Source organism: Kwoniella botswanensis, chromosome 2, assembly GCF_036426115.1.
Source record: "Kwoniella botswanensis chromosome 2, complete sequence".
Lineage (NCBI taxonomy): Eukaryota > Fungi > Basidiomycota > Tremellomycetes > Tremellales > Cryptococcaceae > Kwoniella > Kwoniella botswanensis.
In genome coordinates this window covers 2,083,143-2,103,799 of record NC_088600.1, presented here as the reverse complement: position 1 = coordinate 2,103,799, position 20,657 = coordinate 2,083,143, and the positions used below count along the sequence as shown (strand labels likewise).

The window sequence follows — 20,657 nt, the reverse complement described above, 5'->3', positions numbered from 1 at the left end:
CATTACCATATTTATAAACATACCCTATACCCCTTCATACACACGTATATCTCCTTAGCACCAAATTCACAAGAAGAACAGAAATCAACTGTCGACGTTCTTTTTTCCCACTAAGACGCCCTTTCCCTTCCCTTTCAACACTACGGATGAAACGACACTACCACCACCATAATGCACCGAAATAACGATGATCATTATCCTCCTCCTCCAACCTCTTCATCCTCCTCTTCTAGATATCCTCCGCCTCCTCCCTTGAATGGATCTTCATCGAATAGACCGTCATCCTCATTTTATCTCCCTCCACCTATTCCTTCAGCTAATTCACCTATGAACCATTCGTTCGGATCACCAAATTACAGAGACGTGCCTTCGCCCAGTGGAGGACATACCGATCCTCAATCCTGGGCATCCGCATCAGCAACAGACAGACCGAATTCGTCGAGGAATAAACCTAGTTGGGCTACCGCTGCACCTGGACCTTCACCTAGAGATACCAGTGGAAATAGGTTACCATCCTTAGTTGATTTCCCTCATTCCCATCCACACGGTAGAAGCTCTCATTCTGGATGGGACGCTTCACCTGGAGGGTATACAATGTCACATACTAGAGGATCAGGCTCAACTTATCCATCGTATCGTGAATCACCATCAAAACCTCCTCCTCTTATCACTCCCGTTACCAGCTCTCAATCCCTTTCTCACGGTTCACACTGGGCAGACGACAGGACCGTGTCACCGTCAATCACTAGGAGGGAAAGTGTCTTATCTCAACCTGGAAATTATCCTACGTCTCCACCTCCGCCTGATACAGGTAGCAGTGGTGGGAAAAATAACAATAAACATGCTGCTCCGAAAGATGGGAATGAGACGGATGGTCAACCTACTCAGAAAAAGAAGAAGAGGAGAGTAGCCCTGTCTTGTGCAGAATGTGCAAAGAGGAAACAGAAATGTAATAGGGAAACACCATGTCAGCATTGTGTAGCTAGGAGAGTACCAGAGCTTTGTGTTCCATATTCCCGTCCTACCACACCGCCAGGAGGGAAGAATATCATTAAAGTCGAAAGTCAATCCGCTAGACCTTCTCCTAAAGAAAATACCAAAAAAGATGGTAATGATGTGCCTGCTGTGACTACGACGACAGCCAGACCACCATCGATGCTACCCACCATCAGCGTTAGAGTTGCGAGATTAGAAGCTATGGTAAATGCTATTGTCAATCGTGTAGATGGAGTAGAAGGAAAAGCTCTCAGAGATTGGAGAATCAGTAAGTCACAATCATCTTGTCAAGCAGCTGCATGAAACAATAGTTGATAAATAATTGTATCATCTACGGTAGATCACGCACCTGCAACATCCCCTCCTCCCCTTTCTGCTTCCTTACCGCCCGATTCAGAGGACGAAAAGAAGTTAGATCTACGACCTGAAACCTCATCCACCCAATCCAGGATAGAACATTCCGTGGAGTGGGACAACGGACCGGAGAGTGAGGATGCTGTCGTAGGAGGCTTGGATAGGGAAACAGGTATCAGGAACCCTTTACCTCAATCTGTAAGCTACCAATCCACTCTGCGTCGTCAGTCGTTCATTCAGCTTATCTCGCAATTCGTAGTTGCATCCTTCTGGACCTGTTCCTCTCGGTTTGGATTATCATGGTACACCTGCTGAACAACTGTCAAAGTTGTTTAACGATTGTGGGCTCAATCCTGAAAAGGCGAGTAAACAGCCTTATCTCACAACGAAGTTTTTTGCGGTCGCTAATTTCTTGGCACACCGAAATGTAGATGACCGTCCTAATGAAAGATCTACCACCACGAGATCTAGCAGAGAAGATTACTCAGTGGTTTTTCGATAAAGTCAATTACGTCAGGTACCCAATTGACGAGCACCTGTTCCGTTTGGGTATGTGCTCTTGACTCTGTTTTATCCTCATACGCGATAGCTGATATCATTCCCATCGCTTGTAGCCTTCGAACAAGTCTATTCTCACAAGAATAGCGCCGCGGCTGTGCTCGCCTTACCATTGGTATTTATCGTTTTCGCCTTGTCGACTAGGGTTGCTCCGGATGAATTGGTGGGAACGGAACATGAGAAAAGGTTGACTAGTTTGAGGTATTACTGGAATTGTGCGTCGCTTTTACTTACTCACACTGGAATGGCATATATGCATTTGCTGATTTGTGTGTCGAATAGCCAAAACTGCCATCAATATTGCCAGCGCAGTGAAAGCTGAGAATCTTCATCTCGTTGAAACCCGCATTTGTGTATGTCCTATTTTCCCATTCTTTTGCTCATTGCGACCTACACTCCAAAGCTAAGCTAATGCTTCGACAAATGTAGACCGGACTATACCTCGTCTTGATGCATGAGCGACGATTAGCAGAAGGATGGGCGGAATTCCGATATGCTCTCACTATAGGACAGGCATTAGGCCTACATCGTGATGGGACCAAGTTGGGCTTAGACCCTTATGTTACAGAGTACAGAAGAAGATTATGGTCGTACCTGATACATGCGGATGCGACCTACTCTTGTTTGCTAGGTAGACCAACAGCCATAGATCCGAACTTCGCTGATACTTTGTAAGTACCGGACTGTCTTGCTACAGCGACACACACTGATACGACGTCGTACTCGTAGGCCACCATCAAATATCGAATTGGAAGCTTTGAAAGATGATAAGAAAGCTTTACCTAAACCTTTCTCAGAACCTACCTTTGCTACTTATCTCATTCTAAGAAGAGGGTTGGGCTGTATAGTGGCCAAAGTGAGCACTTCTTACGTTCTGGGAAATACTGTTCATCGCTGAATATCCCGACTGCGGTCTAGGTCACGCAGCATTTCCAAAGACTATCGGGACAAGGTTCATATAGAGATGTAGAAGCTTTAGATGCAGAGTTGAAACAATTCGTAGAGAATCTACCACCAACTTATAAGATGTTGACTCCTGATAAATCTTACGACGACAGTGAGTCGAATTATCATATCTACTATCCGGTGTTATATTGATTGATCATTGTCGGTATGAACAGAAATGTGGTTTTTACCTATTCATAGATATTATATCCAAACTGAGATCTTACATTTTACAATAATCCTTCACGTAAGTTTGAAGTTCACGGTACTCGAATGATATGGCTGACCACTTGTGCTTGGTGTAGCGTCCCTGGCTACTTCGTAAACTTAGAAGCTCTAGATATGCTTTATCGAGACAAGCTTGTTTCGACGCTGCTGTTACAGATTACAAATTGGTAAGTGGTGCCTTAGGGACATGGTAGGAATCGAGACTAATCGTGAATACAACAGCGTCAAATGTTCAAAGTTGATTGTCCAGATTTCTTTGAAACTCTACTAGGTGGATCTTTCCGAGAATTTGTGGGTGTTACAGCCTTTAACGAAATTACGAAGGTTTGCTTATCTATATTTCCATGCAGAATGCCGCGATGATAGCTGGTATCAGTATCATCATAGATCCTGTGAGTGGTCGTTTCTCATTCACTGCAACACCTGCTGACCACGGCTGTCGGCTATAGCGCGCACCCCGAGCAAGCGAGATGAAACAGATCATCCAAGCTTTCATGGAACAGCATCCTCATGATCCCAAAGCGGATGACTTTTCGCAGAAGGAAGCGGCGATTGTGAGCCGTCCTTCATGTATCTGTCTATCCAAGTGGTCGCAGGAGCTGATGACCTGATCAATCGTAGATCTATACATTGCACCAACGAGCCCAACAAATGGAATCTCAAAGGCTCGCCAGACGACCTACACTGCCTTCTAGTAGATTATCAGTAGACAACACATCATTCGAACGATCAACCTCTAAACCGCCTTCAACGTCTATGGCAGCTCCACCTAATCCTACTCCACCTCATTCGAGCGAGCCGGGAAGCGGAGGGCCGAGAAACGCTCCTCTACCTGCTATTTCACCTCAGAGCTATGTTAGAGCAAGTCCTTACACCAGCAACAGTATGGGTCCTACTCCACCAGGTATGGGCCAAAGTCCAGAAGAAGACCATCCTCAGCGATTGTACGTACCTTCACCTACCCACTCAGCGAAGTCGGTGCTGATATTGCGATCGTTACAGACTCGATCACTGGTTACAATCCAATACATCTTTTGGACCCGGTACAGAGGGACTGAACTTTGGGATCGGTCCATTCCCACAGCATCCACCTGTCGGACCAACTTCTCGATCAAACTCCTTCGTAGGGAACGATCAGATGGGTCAATCTCAAGATATGACTGGATATATACCTGGTACACTCCCTGACGGTAGTGTACAGTATGATAACAATGGAAATGCGAATGGTGGATTCGATAATACCGGTGCGATGGGATGGATGGATCCTTCTTTAGCTAGTGGCGGACCAATGATGGGTACTATGTCTGAATCACCTCAAAACGCATCTTCTCAGATGAATCATCAAAGCAACAATAATCTGTCGATGATGGGCATGAGCGGTATACCAATGGGTCAGATGGGAAATAACGGGATGAATATGATGAATGGTCATTTTGGAATTTCACCTGCTATCGTCCAGGGAGCAGGGGCGGGAGGTAATAGTTCTCAGTACTGGAATGCTCTCATTGATGGTGAGTGACCTAGTTCTTTGTCCTTTGTTAAAGAGGCACTGACATTTTGGATTCTGATAGGTATCGTCACTGGATTACCGAATTATGATCCTAATCTAAGTAGCGCAAGTATGTAAATAAGAGAGATATCTTGAGTCGTTTATATGAATCTTGGTGGTATGACTATGGGAGGAATGGGATGGGATGTGGATGATTGTTGTAGTCTGATGTAATTGTATGGAGGATGCGAACGATTTATATCTTGAATGCTGGAATGTGAAATCAAGGGAACATCGATGAGATTGCCCTAGGTACAGCAGAATTACAAGTCGCACTGCATTGTGTCGTGGTTAACTATTTCTCTATCTGCTTGCATGAAATGAAATTGAAAATCAGAGTACGTTCATGCATACATGGATCATGTCCATGGGGTATGCAATCTTGAAAGATATTGATAATTCACCTCAACATCTCATCATGTATAAACAAGCGTCTTCGATAGTCTTTGATTTGAATGTGGCGCTTTCCCTGCTCCTCCACCCATTATCCTTGCTTCCTGCGTCTAGAACCTTTCAGCCAAACAACTTCGCTCTGAAGCTTCTAATCACAGTGTAGGCTCTTTAAAAGTAAGGTGAATTGATGACTACCATGAAAACAAGGTTGTGCAATAGTTAGAAAACGACTAGAAGGGCACTTCCTTCCTCTCTTTTTCCCCCACCGCTTTGTGGCGGACGTATAATTCTTATGAACGCAAAAACCCCATCTGTTTAGCACGAAACTCATACAAAGACCTTCGTGCTCATTTCCAAGTACGAGGCGAACATGCATAGAAACGGTTGGAGTGATAATCCTTCTATCTCACCTTCTACCTATCCAAAATCGTCCAGAATCGTCTCAATCGACTCAGATCGAAGAGGAGAAATCAACAGAGACGCAAAAAGGCATCAAACCGACTAAGGGGTTCGAACCCTCGACCTCCTGATTAACGAGAAAAGCATATACACGTCGTAGTCAGGCGCACTACCACTGTGCTAAGCCAGCCACAACAGTAAGCTTACTGTTGTGGTTTTAAGGCTATATAAAGTGACTCAAATTTGGCTTGTCTCCTTTGCTAGAGGTTCTGAAACTGTCTAGTGAGGAGTGTTACTTGGCTCTGTGAGAACTGTGAATTGCGAATCAGAATCTGCTTGCAGGGGTATGAAGGAGCTGATGATTATAAGGGAACAACGTCGTAAAAATTGGGATTTGATACGAATGTGTACGTTGGATGGACTACTTAATCCGATACGGTATCTCTGCGTCTAAACTGCAGATGATGATATCACAGTAAACCTAACATCTGGGAACCACCAAGTGTACGAAAGTCTAAATTCGTTTCAGATTCTTACCGATTGGAGATGAGACGATATTGTCAGTCTTCATTCCAAATTCTTCCCTTATATTGTTCTATTTATGCTCGGGTTTACTTATAATGGCGATTCGATGTTAGGCATGTCTATCTATTCCTTTTGATCATAATTTCGTAACTTCCTTGCAAGAGATCAGCATCGCTTCTCGGTGCTGCTCAATTATCCAATCATAGGGGAATGCTTGTCCCAGCTGATGTTTCTCCTTTAACTGCTGTGTATCAGTATTCATGGTCCTACGGTTTCTGAAATTTGTGCGATTGAGGGGCGTGAAGTGGCCATTTTCAACCTGATAATCCAAAATCCGCTCTGAATTCAATTCTCGGCTCGGCCTCAGGTTCAGGCACAACCCCGCATCCCGTCTTTGATCGGTCATCTGCACTTGATCGCCCCCACTCCACCCTTTTGAAAGAAGGATGAAGGCGATGATGACATTCACTGTAGCAGTTAGTAGGTTAAATCAGGGTCGGTGTCAGAGCATTACGAGTGTCCATTGATCCTCAGTGCTTCGGTCACAAGGTCTTGCAAGATCAGCGATCAAGCACATAACCGCATGCAAGCATATGTATTAAAAAAATAACCCTTTGCTTTTTACTGTACGTGGACTGCTTCTTTCAGAAGTCCGATCGATTGACATCTACTTAGGATAGATTTCCTCTTCTGGATCAGGCAGGACCCCTCTTCTGCACTTACCTGTTCATCTATAAGTATACCCTCTCGGCAAGATGAAGTGGACTGTTCTCTTACCTCTTTTACCACTCGTGCTCTCCGCACCAGCCCCGCAAAACCAGCAAAGTGACACTCCTCCTACTTCAGCTGCTCAAAATGCTACTGCAGCAACAGCGACAGCCAGCGGTTCTTCCTCCACTTCCACAGGTAGTTCTTCAAACAATAACAGTAGTGTTTCCGCCCATCCGACCGTAACGATCTATCCCGATACCTCGAATGGTATGCCCATTGACATCACCGGAGTGAACGTAGCGGAAGTCGGACAGGATCATTATTTGGGTATACCATACGCGGCCCCTCGTGAGTGAACATTCCAAACGCACTACACAAAATATCTGGTATCCATCAGAATTGTTTGGCTGATATATGTTGTATGTCGTAGCCGTCGGTGATCTTCGTTTCTCACCTCCTCAAAGTTACATCTACAATTTCAGTGTGACTGCGCAGAACCAACCTCCTGCATGTCTGCAGAACCCCAGCGGACTGGCCGGAACGCAATCAGAGGATTGTCTGTATCTGAACGTCTATGCTCCACAGGGTGCTAATGCTTCGACCGTTTGGTTACCTGTAATGGTCTGGATGTGAGTCGTCTCTAACCTACAAGACAAAGTTTAAACTTATAGCTCTTATATATATCAGCTATGGAGGAGCTTTCACTAGTGGATCGATCGATTTATATGACGCTACAGCTCTTCAAGCATACGCGGATAAGACTGTGATTTCGTCCTCATCCTGCATTTGACTCGACAATGGAGAACAAAGGTTGATTTGAGATTATGTGATATGTTCTAGGGCAAACCGTTCATCTTCGTAGCTCTCAATTATAGACTCGGTACATTTGGATGGCCGTGAGTAAAACTGCGAATCAATCCTTTAGATGACGGGTTGAAGTTGAGGGAATGTCATCTAATGGTATACTGTAGATATGGCTCAGGATTCGCCGAGAACGGAGCTGCCAATCTCGGTTTGAAAGATATCAGAAAAGGACTTGAATGGGTTCAAGAGAATATCTGGGCGTTTGGTGGTAATCCTGATCAAGTAAGTTATATCCTTTTGCCAGATTATACCATTATCAATTTGCAAGGGGCACATGTGCATAACGCTTACTTGTACTGTATGGATACACACCTTAGGTGACAGTCTTTGGTGAATCTGCAGGTGCTATCGCTATCTCAACCCTATACCTCGATGAAAACATCAATACTTTCAAAGGTGCGATAATGGAATCTGGTGCTCAATCTACTGCACCCATTGGTCCGACAGGTAGTACTTGGGAAGATGCCTATCAGTATTTGCTTCAAGTTACCAACTGCTCTGCAACCTCATCGACATCCGCCAATTCCACTTCTGGTGTGTCGTCAAATACCACTAGTACCGCCAATGCTACTACTGCTAGTTCCGCTACTTCTAACAGCACCTCAAGCGGGTTGACGGGATTCGAATGTCTTAAAGCTCTTCCTGCAGATGCATTGTTGAAAGGTCAGTTGGCAGTCAAGTCCAATCTGCTCTTTGCGGGGTAAGTGCGATCTCGTATTTACCGGACCCTCTAAGAAGTTTGGCTAATAAGTGATCTCACCGTTGACTGTGATGTGATAGATTCATTTACGGTAAGCTTGTCGAAAACTGCGATTGGCTTCTGAAAAAGTACACCGTACTGATGGTCGTTCATTTGTGTACTATAGCACCAAGTATAGATGGTGATCTAATCCCCGATTCACCTCACACACTCCTATCTCAAGGCAGATTCGCCAAGAAACCTTTCATCTCAGGAAACAACAAGGATGAGTAAGTCGGCTTTCACATCCTCTTTTTAAAATTGATGAAGTAAATTGACAAATGTCCTTTTCCGAAACGAACAGGGGAACATCTTTCGTACCTAATTTCGTCAACTCGACTGAAACTGGTCTTCAACTATTAGCGATCCTCAGTCCTGTCGATCCTGATAATTCCACTTTGGCTCAGTTGTACTCCCTCTACCCTCCTAATCTGTCTTTGGGATCGTAAGTATTCGTATTCCATCCTACTGTCGTCCTTTTGTTTCGTACCCTTGTCAAATACTGATATCTTGGGATGCGATGTATGTAGGCCGTTCGACACCGGTAACGAGACGTTCGGATTCTCCCCAGCGCGAGTTACAATAAATCGATGAATACGGTAGTGCTCCGGGAGGAATTGCAGGCTGATATACTCGACTTTCGATTTCAGTCACAAGCAAATAGCTGCCATCCTGGGCGATGCCCAATTCCAGGCACCCCGACGATACTTCCTGGAACAAGCTAATGCTCATGGGTTGGACCAAACTTGGACTTATCAGTTCGAACAGAACACTCCTGGACAGCCCCCAGCTAGAGGTGGTAAGTAGTGCTTCACAGTTTCCGCGATGGTGCGATGCTGATTCGAGATTCTTCGTATGTCTCAGTATACCACTCTAGTGAGATTCCATATGTATACGGTCAGACTATCCCTGGGCAGAACTTGACTGCATTGGGCTTCGGAAGTAATTATACGGTTGAGGATCAACAATTATCGTATCAGATGATTGATTATTGGTAAGTAGTATTACTTTTGGACATCATTGCTTCATTTTAGCCATACGAACCTCAGTACTGGTGTTGGCACTAATGCAAAAGGCTTTATGCGCAGGTTGAATTTCGCATACTACACCAACCCCAACGGACCTTCATCCAACTCGAACTCGAACTTCACCAACTGGCCAACATATACCTCTGAAAAGAATATTTTGAGATTGAAATCTAACAATGTCACTGTGTTCACCGATAATTATAGACAGGAACAAATGGATTTCTTCAATAATAATCCGAAACAGTTCAGCTATAAGAGATCGTTCGCTATCAGTGGGGTGCAAAGCGGTTAATTGGATATAAAGACTTGAAAAGGATGAGATCAAGATAAAAGCGCAATGAGATTACCCCAGGAAGTTGGATTCTAGCCCAATATCGTTATAATTCTTGTTGATGGATAGTGAAGTACAATCATCCATATAATGTATCATATACTGTTATAATTCGTAGACTCGTGTCATCTTATGTTTCTGTCGAATGAGTGTGCGCGTCATCCATTACAAGAATCGAATATTATGTGCATTGTAGACGCACATCATCCATTGTCAGAATGGCATTGTACAAAAGATACTTGCACACATGACCTTGTGCTTATCAAATATCATCAGATGTAACCTGACGGTCATTCTCCTCTAGCACGTTTCGAAGGTCTCTCTTCACCTATATCACTCTCATCGCTTATATATCCATCTTGAGCTTCAGGTTCGCCTCCACCTACTTGTAAAGGCTCGACCGTTGGGATATCTTCTCCGTCTTCCGCTCCGACCTCCCTTTTGGTAGGATCTATGGGAGTATCTCCTGAAGCAGGGGTTGATGAAGAGTCCGTGTTTTTATCGTTAGGCATTGTACTTTCTTCGAATGAGATATCTCCTTTCTTTCGATACAAATGGATGTGCGAGCTATGTCATAGTAGTGACAATGGTATGTCAGCTTTTTCGTCGATAGGCATCTTCTGAGGTAGCTTACGCATCATCCTTTCCTGTGATCCATTCGCCCTCCTCTGGAGGTACAGCCACATGAGTCGCTCTATCAATTTTCCTTTCTACGTCTCGAGTATCTCCATTCTGGTTTACATTAGGTGATGATGGCAATGGTATCGCTGCGGGTGATGGTATCGTCCATCCTAACTTTGACGATAGATATGTTACTATACTATCTGCATCACCTAGAAGACAAATCTGATCAAAACAAGAAATTGTCAGCTAATGCTTGATGAACTTTAAGCCTGTCCGAATTCAATCGCTAGCTTACATCAGGTTTGACGTGATGGACAGGTGTGAGGTTGATATATATCTGAGGTACAGAATGTGGTATATGTGCTATTTCCCGGTGAATATTATTAGTGCACGTTCTGTAAGAGCTTTATGAAGCAGGATGACTCACTCAATACCTCGCTGACTGGAGCAACCTTCAGACTTGTTCCTATGATTACCAATAGATCCACCTCTTCCCTATCCTTGAACAGGCACTCGTCAAACTCCGAATCAAGAGCTTGCCCGAAGAATGTTATATCAGGCTGTAGTGAGATCATCTTAATGAGCTCAGAGATCTTGCGGATACGTTTCACTCAAAGCTCACCTTCATTATACCAGGCTCACCACCTCCCCATTCATTTTCCTCTTCTTCCTCATCATCGTCCCATAAAGCTTTACCTTTACCTTTGCCGTTCTTCAATTCTTTCCTCATTTGCTGCCTTCGATCAGCTTCCTCGCGACATTTGGGACAGTGGGGAATTTGCTGTGACATGATGAATGGTTCAATATTCTGTCCTGGTACACGGGTCTTACAGCGCTACGGAGAAGGAGAAAGTCAGCGGACTAACGATTATATCAGGCCTCATTTTGAGAATAACTCACCAGACATGAAGCTGTTTTGAATGAGCCTGAGGATAAAATATCAGCTAAGATTCATTGGGTTCTTTTACGGAAATCGATAACATACCGTGACACTGCAATACCTTTTCCACTCCAGCTAAACTTTCTAAAGTATCTATATTCTGGGTATAATTACGTAGCAGCTATAGCAAGACAAACCAGAGGATCAGCTTGAATTGGTATATAGTAGTCTTCTAATCACTCACTTTACCTTTATCTTCTAAAAGCTTGATCCACCTGTGGCAGGGACTCGGCACGAAGTTGCTAGGGTAGATCTGTTTGGCAAAGGAACTATATAAACATCTTTGAGTCAGCTTGACAACCAATCTTTCCCCTTGGGAAGTTCTCTGTTCCCTTCCGTAGTTGTTGATAGCTGAACTCACTAGAAGACCTCCGGCCTTTCCCTAAAATAATGTATATCAAACATCTGCTGAGGATCATCTAGGTCATAGTTACCTTCCTCCTGTAATTGAGCGTACAGACCTGTGCTCGATCTGAAATCCGGTATACCACATGAAGTTGATATACCCGCGCCGGACAGTACGATGATTTTATTCGAGTTTTTCAGCAAGTCCAGTGCATCCTCCAAAGACGATAGATGAGACAAGCGCTGTCTTCGACGTAGCACTCTTGATAGGGCTATTTTCGCGAATGGCAAGAGATGTATATTTGGTATAGAAGGGTTACGTAGTGGGATTGGCTAATCGGAGGTCGGTTCTCGGCTGATTCTCTTCCCTCAAAACGGGTATGGTGGATACACAGCTGAAACTCACAGGTATGATCCCGAAACCAAGTAGCAATTTCCTGAGAGATCTCATCTGACCATCTTCAACATGCGATAGATAATCCCTTAGGAAATTCACCAAGCCAGATTCCTTCAGTTGATGTATGAATTTCTCCATCTCTTCATCGCTGTATCCGTTTTCGGCTACTCCAACGATAAGCTGTAACCAAGAAATCCGCAACATAGTTGCAGCTCACCTTCCTCGACTAGTTTATCATATTCGTCGTCTTCCAAGTCGTCTCTCTCCTGATCTGAATCGTATTCATCACTGTCAATCTGGTATGTTTCGGCCGGTGTGATCTCTGGTGCAAGAGCAGGTGGGGGGCTACTCATTTTGACAGTCGGGACTGAAAGGGTCGAGCTGTGGAGCCACTGACTTGCTATATCGATGGAGGTAGGACGTCCTGGTAAGCAGAAGCCACCGACTATGAGCGGAAGAAACTATTCGCGATGATGATTCGAACTTGAAAAGTTGAAGAGGTGAATGATGAAAAGGTAAAAACAACTTGCACGTACCCGGCTATGAACAGTATGAGTACTCGTGAGTGGTGGTGCGGCGGTAACCGCACTTCCTAATCGGCAATACAACACTCAGGCACAACCGATCACCCGCTGATTAGGAATTAAATGTTCACCATCACGTCCACGTTTGATCGTTATCTACAAAGTTATCAATCATTGCCTCCTCAAGTTTCAATCTTGCCTTTATATTCATATCTTCTCTTCTTCCCCTTCTCTCATACATATATACCTCAGAGCCCAACCATGCTCTCTCTCTCTTGATCATCACTACACCTCTGTTCCACTATCCAACCTTGATCCTTGCACTTCTCACCATATCATGTCGACCAATCCTCCCATCCGATCTATTCCAATTCAACGTCACCATTCCCCTAATCACCATATCCAGCGGTACCTCGCTTCTGTCCGACCATACCTGGAAGAACATGCTCATCACGGTAAAAGCTATTTTGCGAGAGTGATGGGCCTGCAGCAGCATGAGCAGGCTGACAGGTATACCGCGCAACATCAAACGATGCATGATCGACACAGCCAACCAAACAGACACCTCACGCAGAATTCAGGTGGTGGTGGTGATGGAGGTAGAGCTACGTATATTCAACAGAACGATGACAAGGAGAACAATCCCTCTGTACTGCGACATCTCCCTATATCTTCTAACCCATCAAGAAGGCAATACGCCTCCTACACATACCCAGATGAAGAAGTCATGACGAGCCGCCAACCAGATGTCTCACTTCCTGAGTCTTATATCCCACCTCTTGCATCCAGATCCGACCGAAAGACCTTGAGCACCGCTCCTTTACTAAAGACTGACCACATTCGTGAAGAGGATAACGAAGTTGCCCAACGTAGGTACCGTTTCATTCCTTGTGTCGAAAAATCCTACTAAATACCGTCTGTAGGGAAATTGGCTCGGAAGCTTCGTCGAAGGGAACAAGCATCTATAGTCAAGCTTGAAGTTGAACGTGATTCTTCACCTCCTCCCCGTAGGACCAGTAGACGCAAGCGGCCAGCCGCTCCCGAAGAGACACCTTCTTTGGAGGAGTCTATAAACCAGAATGGTGAAAAGCAGATCAAGAAGAAGCGAAAGGTCTTGCCGGCTTTACAGGCAGCAGATGACTATAAACCGAGAAATGTCCATTCGAAGACCGAAAGATTGACCGTGAGTGGGCATGGCCATTCTACTCGAGTTTTTGGCTGTTGTGACTGACGCCAGAGTTTAGATGGATCCTTCGAAGAAACCGGGTTTTCTTCTGAATGGTAAGGCCTCGAAACCTATTCATCTCACCAAACCAAAAGCAAAAGCTAGACGTGAATCAGGTGAGTTGTCGAGTTCAGATCAGTCCATACAAATATCTGACTAGAGATTATCAGTAAAACCCTTCAATGAAAACGAGTTCCTGCAACTTGAGGTTAGTCAGCAGTACTTCTCGACAAACGATGCAGACGTTGACAACTTTGTTTGGGAAAAGAACTATCGACCACGCCAATCTTTCAATCCAGTTCAGGTCCAGTCAAAAAGGTACGATCGCTCTCAACCACACTCTCACCGCCATGATCGGCCAACTCAGGCTGCAAGAAGTCAATTCTCGTATCGCTCGTTCAGCAGACTACCGCCACCTGGTGTTACCAATCCATCAAGCTGGCCGACTGGATCTAGTGAGATATCCAGGAGTAAACGAAACAAGATGAACCAGCCACCTTCGTCTGTGCGAACTCTGAGTCAAGTAGACAGAGACGACAAAGCAGGACGTGATATCAGAGAGGAGAAGAGGAGAAAAGATAGAGCTAGGGATGAGCAAGAGTTGATTGAGAGGCAGCGAGAGGAGGTGGAGATTCGAGAAAGAAAAGAATGTCATAGAGCTGAACTGGAAAGGTTGGGGTTGGAAACGATTAAAAGGGTGAAAGAAGAAGGACTTAGAAGACAGGAAGCTGAGAGGGTGAGACGAGAGCGAGAAAGGGTCGAGAAGACAAGAAAAGAGCAGGACCAAAGAGTCAGGTGGGAGTACGAGAATTCTGAGAGGGATCTGAGAGGGATTACAGAGAAGAAAAGATGGAAACTACCACATGATCATCCTCTGCAACATACCTTGAAGCCTCAATCTGAATCTTCACGGATATCTCATCAGTCATCCAAGCAAACTTCTAAATCTCAACACCATCCTTACTTCCCTTACGCTGGTGCATCAATCGATGGTCGACCTCAGAATGCGCCCAATCCTTCTCACGGCCTGAAGATCCCTCAATCTCATCATCAGATCCCTGTCACAGTAGCATCGAAACCAGCTATACCTCCAGCCTCTGAGCCTATGAAGGCTCACCCTATCCCATACGTACCTACTCAAGCACCAATCACCACTACTGTCAGGCCGTTCGTTCAGCCAAGCACTTCTTCAGAGCCTGGACAAGAAAATATACCTCGTCTTCCGGCACGAGCGACAGGTAGCATGCTACCACCCCCCGTGCCGCTCAAAACTTATGTTCAACAGCCATCCCATCCACCATCTTCGACTCGGACTTTATCAGACATAGCCACCTACTGCCGAACCCACTCTCGGCTTCCTCCACCAACCCCTCAACCACATGTATTCGGTCGAGGCGAACTGCCTACGGTACCAAAACAACCTTCTTTCTTAGCTGTAAGTCCGATCAACAAGTTAAAGGATGAGAGAGCCGATGAGTATGTAAAGCAGCTCCAGCCCAACAAAGATCAAGTGGTTCACCATCCTTATGCAAACCAACATCGAGGTCCCTCGAACGGAGATTACAGCGGATCAGCTCTTACGAGAACTGAGTTCCAATATCATCATCCTTCACATACGCCTTTGACGACACCGCGCTCCTACTCCCATCGTCCCGTCCTCCAGCCCTCGGACAACAATCAGATTAGCAGGAATGTCGGATTGAGTGCAGGGCTTGGGTTAGCGGCATGAGGACATCACGACATGAGCAAGGAGTCCGAAGACACAGTGGGGCGGTGGACTGGCGTGAAATTGACATTTCTTGGTTCTTTAGTTGTTCTTTCGTGTGTGTCATTGATAAACTTCGTCAAATCTTCGATCCCTTCTTCTTCTTAAGTCGAATAGCTTGTCCTTGTACTGTACTTTACGCGTATATAGTTGTATCTTTGATTTGGAGAATTCGGTTTTGGATCTTTTCTTGAGATCTATTTTACGAGAAACACACGTCAAATAACTGTTTTGACTTTTATGAAAGACACGACACTAAGGTTAACGACACATCATGTAATTCTCTTTGGTAATGATTCAATATGGTCGATAACCCTTAACAACTCATCACATGGAGTTACACTTTCCAGATATATAACGTTAAGTCGAGAACTGTTCGAAAATGCACTAATTGAGAATTTAGCGATATGTTATTCTTTTCTGTGATTGAGTTAGCTGCTTTCTTGCTCCACCAAATTGCAGAAGATGAGTATCAACATGGACCCGATATCTGAAAATAGCGCGGAGATTGTTGATTCCACATGTTACCATCATTGATAGGACGCGCTCGGCCGAAAAACATCGACTTTCGATTTCTTAGCCGCCTCGGCCTTGGTATCGAAGAAGCGTCATATCATATCATCTCGTGAGTTATCGGATTTGCAATTTACCCTTTACTCCTAAACATACATGGTCTACTTTCTACACCATGGAAGATGCTCTGTTCATGCAAATGAGTTGCCAAGTCCTCTAAGCAATTTCGCTCATCGAATGCTCGCAATACCATGTCATGTATGATCCGTAAAAATCGCAAATGGCCATTCACCGGATTGGAACTACTTAGTCGTAAAAATGCCTGATAAAGTAATTCTGAAGGAAGAAGATAATGATTATTACCCTGAGAGAGGTGATTGGTACCTGATTGACCGATTACTCTGTTTTTTTTGCTGGAATGATCTATGGGTCGTTCGCATATCAAGCACCAAGCACCAAGCACAGATCAAGATGGCAGGATGCTCATTTTATAACACACAAAAAATATTAGTTTTTTGAAGATAAATACTGTAAGCAATACGTACGAACGCCCGACGGTGGAATTGGTCAAGTTACCTGACGTGGGATTAGAAAACCTAGATCGGATGAGACCGCATAATCGCATATCGCGATGAGATGAGATGAGATGAGATTGGGTGGAAAGGCACGTGTGTGAGAAAATAGGACTTTCATCGGTCGAATACGGGAAAACGGACCGTACGAGTACTACTCGCTGCTTCACAATTGTTCTAATCTTAAGCAATGCTAGTGGAGCTCGTCGGGTGAGGCTAGACCTGGATGCGTTGCAAGGGTAGGAAGCGTACGAACACGTCGTGTTGTTAATTAAGCTTAGCCAATCAGATAACGCGTATTAGACGGATTTTTGGTCATCCGATGAGTTTGGATATATACATATGTATTGTCAATCCTTGGTCAATGCTGTTTCCACTGATTGTTATGACATGTTCTTCAGTGCAGAGGTGTAAAACAACAGCACGTATCACACCCACCCTCCCCTCCGTTATAACGGATTGCGATCTCAGCGTACAATCATGCGTATCGGCAATAAACGACCGATAAGGAAGTGGGAAAAGTGCCACATTGATAGATATGATAGGTGATAAAATCATCATGCGTACATCTCCGTCCCTGAATTATGAGTAGACCCAAACGGAACGGGATAGGAAATTCTTTTATCAAGATCAAAAGTGGCGATTTCCTTTATCATTCTGAGGCATTTGACCGCAGTCCTGTACTCGTATGCACACTCGTTGCGCAGGCGTAATCGTTGAGTTTACTGTATGTATGTACGATGAGATCAGATGATGTGTACTTGATTTGAGAGGAGATGACGAGACTGTGCATTTTGACTTATCAAACTAATCTACTGTATCGTCACTTCCTTTGAGAACGGGATTCCTTTCAATCTCATCTCATCGTTTTTATCTCCTTCTTCTCACCACCTCATTGTGCATCTCTTTCCACCTGCATATTTAAACACCGCTGAAGATACAGCCTGTAGTGATCTTACTCAGACTTGTGTTACCGGGAAGACCGAGGTTGAAATCTACGATCGGAAGGTTTTATCATCTTAGCTGTGTGGATTATCATCGCTCAGACCCATCAAACAAGTACGGTTCGCCGGCTCCCGGACAAGAAGAAGACCCTCATCCAACTCTTCAGTTTGCTATATCCACTCCATCATCACATCGAATCTCACCATACCATCTCACCGAGATTACAATTTGAGAAGCTAGTTTTAACACTGCCCAAGCTTGTTGGTACCGCGCGTGCCGAAATCAATGTGTGATTTGATTTGGTTTTACGGAATTTGTCTATCTTGGATCCTTTTCAGGGTTTCGATTTGGTAGCACCGCCCAAACTGGTAATCAACAAGCGAGATAAAAAAGAGAAACAACCCAAACCCAAAGAGAAAATCCCACTTTGCACTTGTCGCTGATCTAATCAAATCAGTCTTTAAATCGCCAATTTCGATTATACGAGTAATTCCCCCCCTTTTCATAAAACTTCGTAATCACCAACTCTAGACACCCATACATCTTTTTCACGTTTCTTACATCTATTCTTCTCTTATCTATCTATTTCATGTCCATATTTATCTTTCCTTATCTGCATTCAATAATTGTAGTTATTCATCAATAGTCTTCACCTTGACGACAGACAACACCATCCATACCACACCATCAAGTGATTCATACGGTCTTTTTTTTGGGTTCTTTTTTTATCGATACAAAAGTATTCCGAATATCACCGCACGCTCCACGTATATCGGTTTTGGCACAACATCAAGATCAACAACGTCAACATCAGAGATCTCCAACACAACACATCAGTATACAGGACAGATCCTTTATAGCACCTAATCTACCCTTACATACATACACTTCTCTATCACCATCGAGAGAGAAAAAAAGGTAAACAAGGTTCAAAGGATCTTTAGTATAATACCATCATATCAAGATATTCTCCATTCAACGTCTATTCTCTCCATTCTTCATAAATCGGTAAGTTCCCTCCCCATCTCTCTCTTGCTCGATCTCTCTCCAACTTTAGCCCAGTTCTCGTTCTTTCGTTCTTTTTCCCTTTGAAACTCCAACCCGCGTAACCACGTAATCATAGATAAAGACTGCCGAGGGTGATGTTATCATCCATCCTGTGTGTTGACATCATCCTTGATGGGGCGGCAAACAGTCATGATGATGATATAAAGAGACCGTGTGAAACATTCCCTCTTCGTCTTGTTTACATACTATCATACATACATCCACAACATTGCAAATTTTCATTTTTCCATTACTCATCATTCATTTGCCACCAATCAAATCTATTATCTTATCAACATGTTTGTCTTGCCCTAACATTGTTTTGACTCTTCATAGTCCCACAATGACCGATTCAGCACCTGTATCACCTTCGAGACCGAAATCGAATGTGCATTCACCCAACAACAACGCGAGATTGTCTCCGACGAGTGCATTCGGATATAATAGATCGGCAAGAGTATCAGATACGAGAGGATCAGATAGGTCAGAAGAAGATAAGAAATCAGATAGGATGAATGAAAATGGAGCGGGAGCAGGAGGGGAAAGATGGGGATCGAGATTCGCACCTGGACCTGGATGGAGAGTTGGATTTGATAGTTCAAATGAAAGAGGTGGACAAGATGAGGATGCAGTGGCGGACTCGCCGTTATCGAGATCAATGTCATCAAGACAAGTATCGGAAGAAAGGGATGAATTGGAAGGATCAGAAAATGGAGAACGTAGACAGTCGCAGAATGAGGGTATCGATTCTCCCTCTTTGAATGGGTCTGGGAACGATAGGAATAAAAGAAAGATTACCAGAAGTACCACTAGGAAGATTAAGGAAGAGTTAGACGATGCTCCTCCTTCTGCTAAAAAGAGGAAACGTGAGTGAACATTCACCTTCGCCATCCAGTATTCAGCAAATTAAGGCTGACTTGTCTGTTACCAAAACCAGCCTTAGCACCTGCACACGCATCCCCTCTACCGTCACCTCCCCCCACGACCGTCAGAGCCGCTCATCCACCAGCAGGTACTTGTCCAGGAGATGGAAGATGTAATGGAGCAGGTGGCAAAGCAGGGTGTGAAGGTTGTCCCACATTCAACAACTCCATCGCCTCTGGACTGGTCAGCGCTTCCGGATCAGGTCCAAGTGAAGGTGTGGAACAGGCTACACCTCGTCCTCCAGTATCGGATCGACCTAATCTTGATCGTCTAAATCCATGGGGATTAGGTTTCATGGGTGGGATCGGTATGGGTGCGAGAACGCTTTCGACTTCTAGCGAACATAGAGGTTCACCCGCTGGTCCTTCAAGTACCATGAGTAGAACTGGCTCAGAAGGAGGTTCCAGAGCCGAGCATTCGCCCATGTCTGATGATGATGGTAAAGATGGCGAATTTCCACTTAATGGTCTTGCTGCGACACCGATTGGGATGACTTGCAGGAATTGTGGAACTAGTACTACGCCGCTTTGGAGAAGAGACGAGGAAGGTAGGCCTCAATGTAATGCTTGTGGTGAGTGTCTGCCTCCGTATGCTATTCTCGCTTGTCACTGATATTTGCTCTGATGTCTCAGGGCTGTATCACAAATTACACGGCGTACCTCGCCCAGTCGCTATGAAGAAGAGTATCATCAAGCGAAGAAAGAGAGTACCAGCAGTTGGTGCTCAGCCTGGCAGTCGAGATGGTTCTGCAGGCACTGAGATAGCCCCTTCCACACCTACCACTGCCATGCCGAACGTGGTAGCTCCCCCACCTCACGTCGCACCACCACCTGAGAACGAGAAGTCCCATCCGTCCCCTCCTTTCACACATCGAGCTCCTCCACATGCCGAGCACAGAATGGGGCTCAACCCACTGGACCCGTACGGTCTTGCTAGAAGGAATCTCGTCAAACCGCAGACGGCCACTATGACGTCCGGCACTCCCGGAGACAGGAAGAAGCCATGGTGGATCGACGGTGCGAGGGACAAGGAGAAAGATGAAAAGGAGCGAGAAGCTAGAGAAGCCAAAGAGCGTGAAGGTGTGAGTTGACTTTCGCTTATCCTGATACATCTTCCCTTAAGCTTTCTTTGTCAGTGAATCATCCTTTCATTACTGGTCGTGTTTGTCTTTCTGTCCATTGAGTCACACCGCCTTCTTCCCGATCGTTGCGAACTT

At 44.8% G+C, this 20,657-nt stretch overlaps 5 protein-coding genes and 1 non-coding gene across 6 annotated transcripts; 4 read left to right on the top strand and 2 right to left on the bottom strand.

Moving 5' to 3' along the window:
• Positions 1 to 171: 171 nt before the first annotated feature.
• On the top strand, positions 172 to 4,708 carry L199_007684 (uncharacterized protein; the record flags this gene model as incomplete). Its single annotated transcript, XM_064893372.1, has 17 exons — positions 172 to 1,264; positions 1,337 to 1,548; positions 1,610 to 1,711; positions 1,782 to 1,899; positions 1,965 to 2,123; positions 2,191 to 2,261; positions 2,338 to 2,579; positions 2,638 to 2,764; positions 2,827 to 2,965; positions 3,030 to 3,100; positions 3,159 to 3,248; positions 3,304 to 3,372; positions 3,432 to 3,473; positions 3,531 to 3,635; positions 3,703 to 4,025; positions 4,084 to 4,592; positions 4,653 to 4,708. 17 exons carry the CDS (start codon positions 172 to 174, stop codon positions 4,706 to 4,708), a joined length of 3,528 nt encoding a protein of 1,175 aa, XP_064749444.1.
• Positions 4,709 to 5,518: 810 nt separating this feature from the next.
• L199_007683 lies at positions 5,519 to 5,612 on the bottom strand. Its single transcript has one exon. It is a non-coding gene; the product is annotated as a tRNA-Arg (tRNA).
• A 1,090-nt stretch (positions 5,613 to 6,702) lies between these two features.
• L199_007682 (uncharacterized protein) lies at positions 6,703 to 9,581 on the top strand (the record flags this gene model as incomplete). The annotated part of the gene is made up of 13 exons (XM_064893371.1): positions 6,703 to 7,006; positions 7,089 to 7,287; positions 7,346 to 7,421; positions 7,499 to 7,554; positions 7,630 to 7,744; positions 7,840 to 8,222; positions 8,303 to 8,313; positions 8,389 to 8,491; positions 8,566 to 8,706; positions 8,792 to 8,833; positions 8,912 to 9,060; positions 9,126 to 9,255; positions 9,350 to 9,581. 13 exons carry the CDS (start codon positions 6,703 to 6,705, stop codon positions 9,579 to 9,581), a joined length of 1,941 nt encoding a protein of 646 aa, XP_064749443.1.
• Positions 9,582 to 9,910: 329 nt separating this feature from the next.
• L199_007681 (uncharacterized protein) lies at positions 9,911 to 12,279 on the bottom strand (the record flags this gene model as incomplete). The annotated part of the gene is made up of 11 exons (XM_064893370.1): positions 9,911 to 10,187; positions 10,255 to 10,466; positions 10,540 to 10,607; positions 10,672 to 10,804; positions 10,867 to 11,079; positions 11,145 to 11,170; positions 11,230 to 11,305; positions 11,369 to 11,453; positions 11,546 to 11,862; positions 11,936 to 12,090; positions 12,144 to 12,279. 11 exons carry the CDS (start codon positions 12,277 to 12,279, stop codon positions 9,911 to 9,913), a joined length of 1,698 nt encoding a protein of 565 aa, XP_064749442.1.
• Positions 12,280 to 12,787: 508 nt separating this feature from the next.
• On the top strand, positions 12,788 to 15,404 carry L199_007680 (uncharacterized protein; the record flags this gene model as incomplete). Its single annotated transcript, XM_064893369.1, has 4 exons — positions 12,788 to 13,319; positions 13,374 to 13,633; positions 13,695 to 13,791; positions 13,846 to 15,404. The coding sequence occupies 4 exons, from the start codon at positions 12,788 to 12,790 to the stop codon at positions 15,402 to 15,404; spliced, it is 2,448 nt and encodes an 815-aa protein (XP_064749441.1).
• Positions 15,405 to 18,860: 3,456 nt separating this feature from the next.
• L199_007679 (uncharacterized protein) lies at positions 18,861 to 20,531 on the top strand (the record flags this gene model as incomplete). Its single annotated transcript, XM_064893368.1, has 3 exons — positions 18,861 to 19,383; positions 19,455 to 20,012; positions 20,074 to 20,531. 3 exons carry the CDS (start codon positions 18,861 to 18,863, stop codon positions 20,529 to 20,531), a joined length of 1,539 nt encoding a protein of 512 aa, XP_064749440.1.
• Between the last annotated feature and the right edge of the window lie 126 nt (positions 20,532 to 20,657).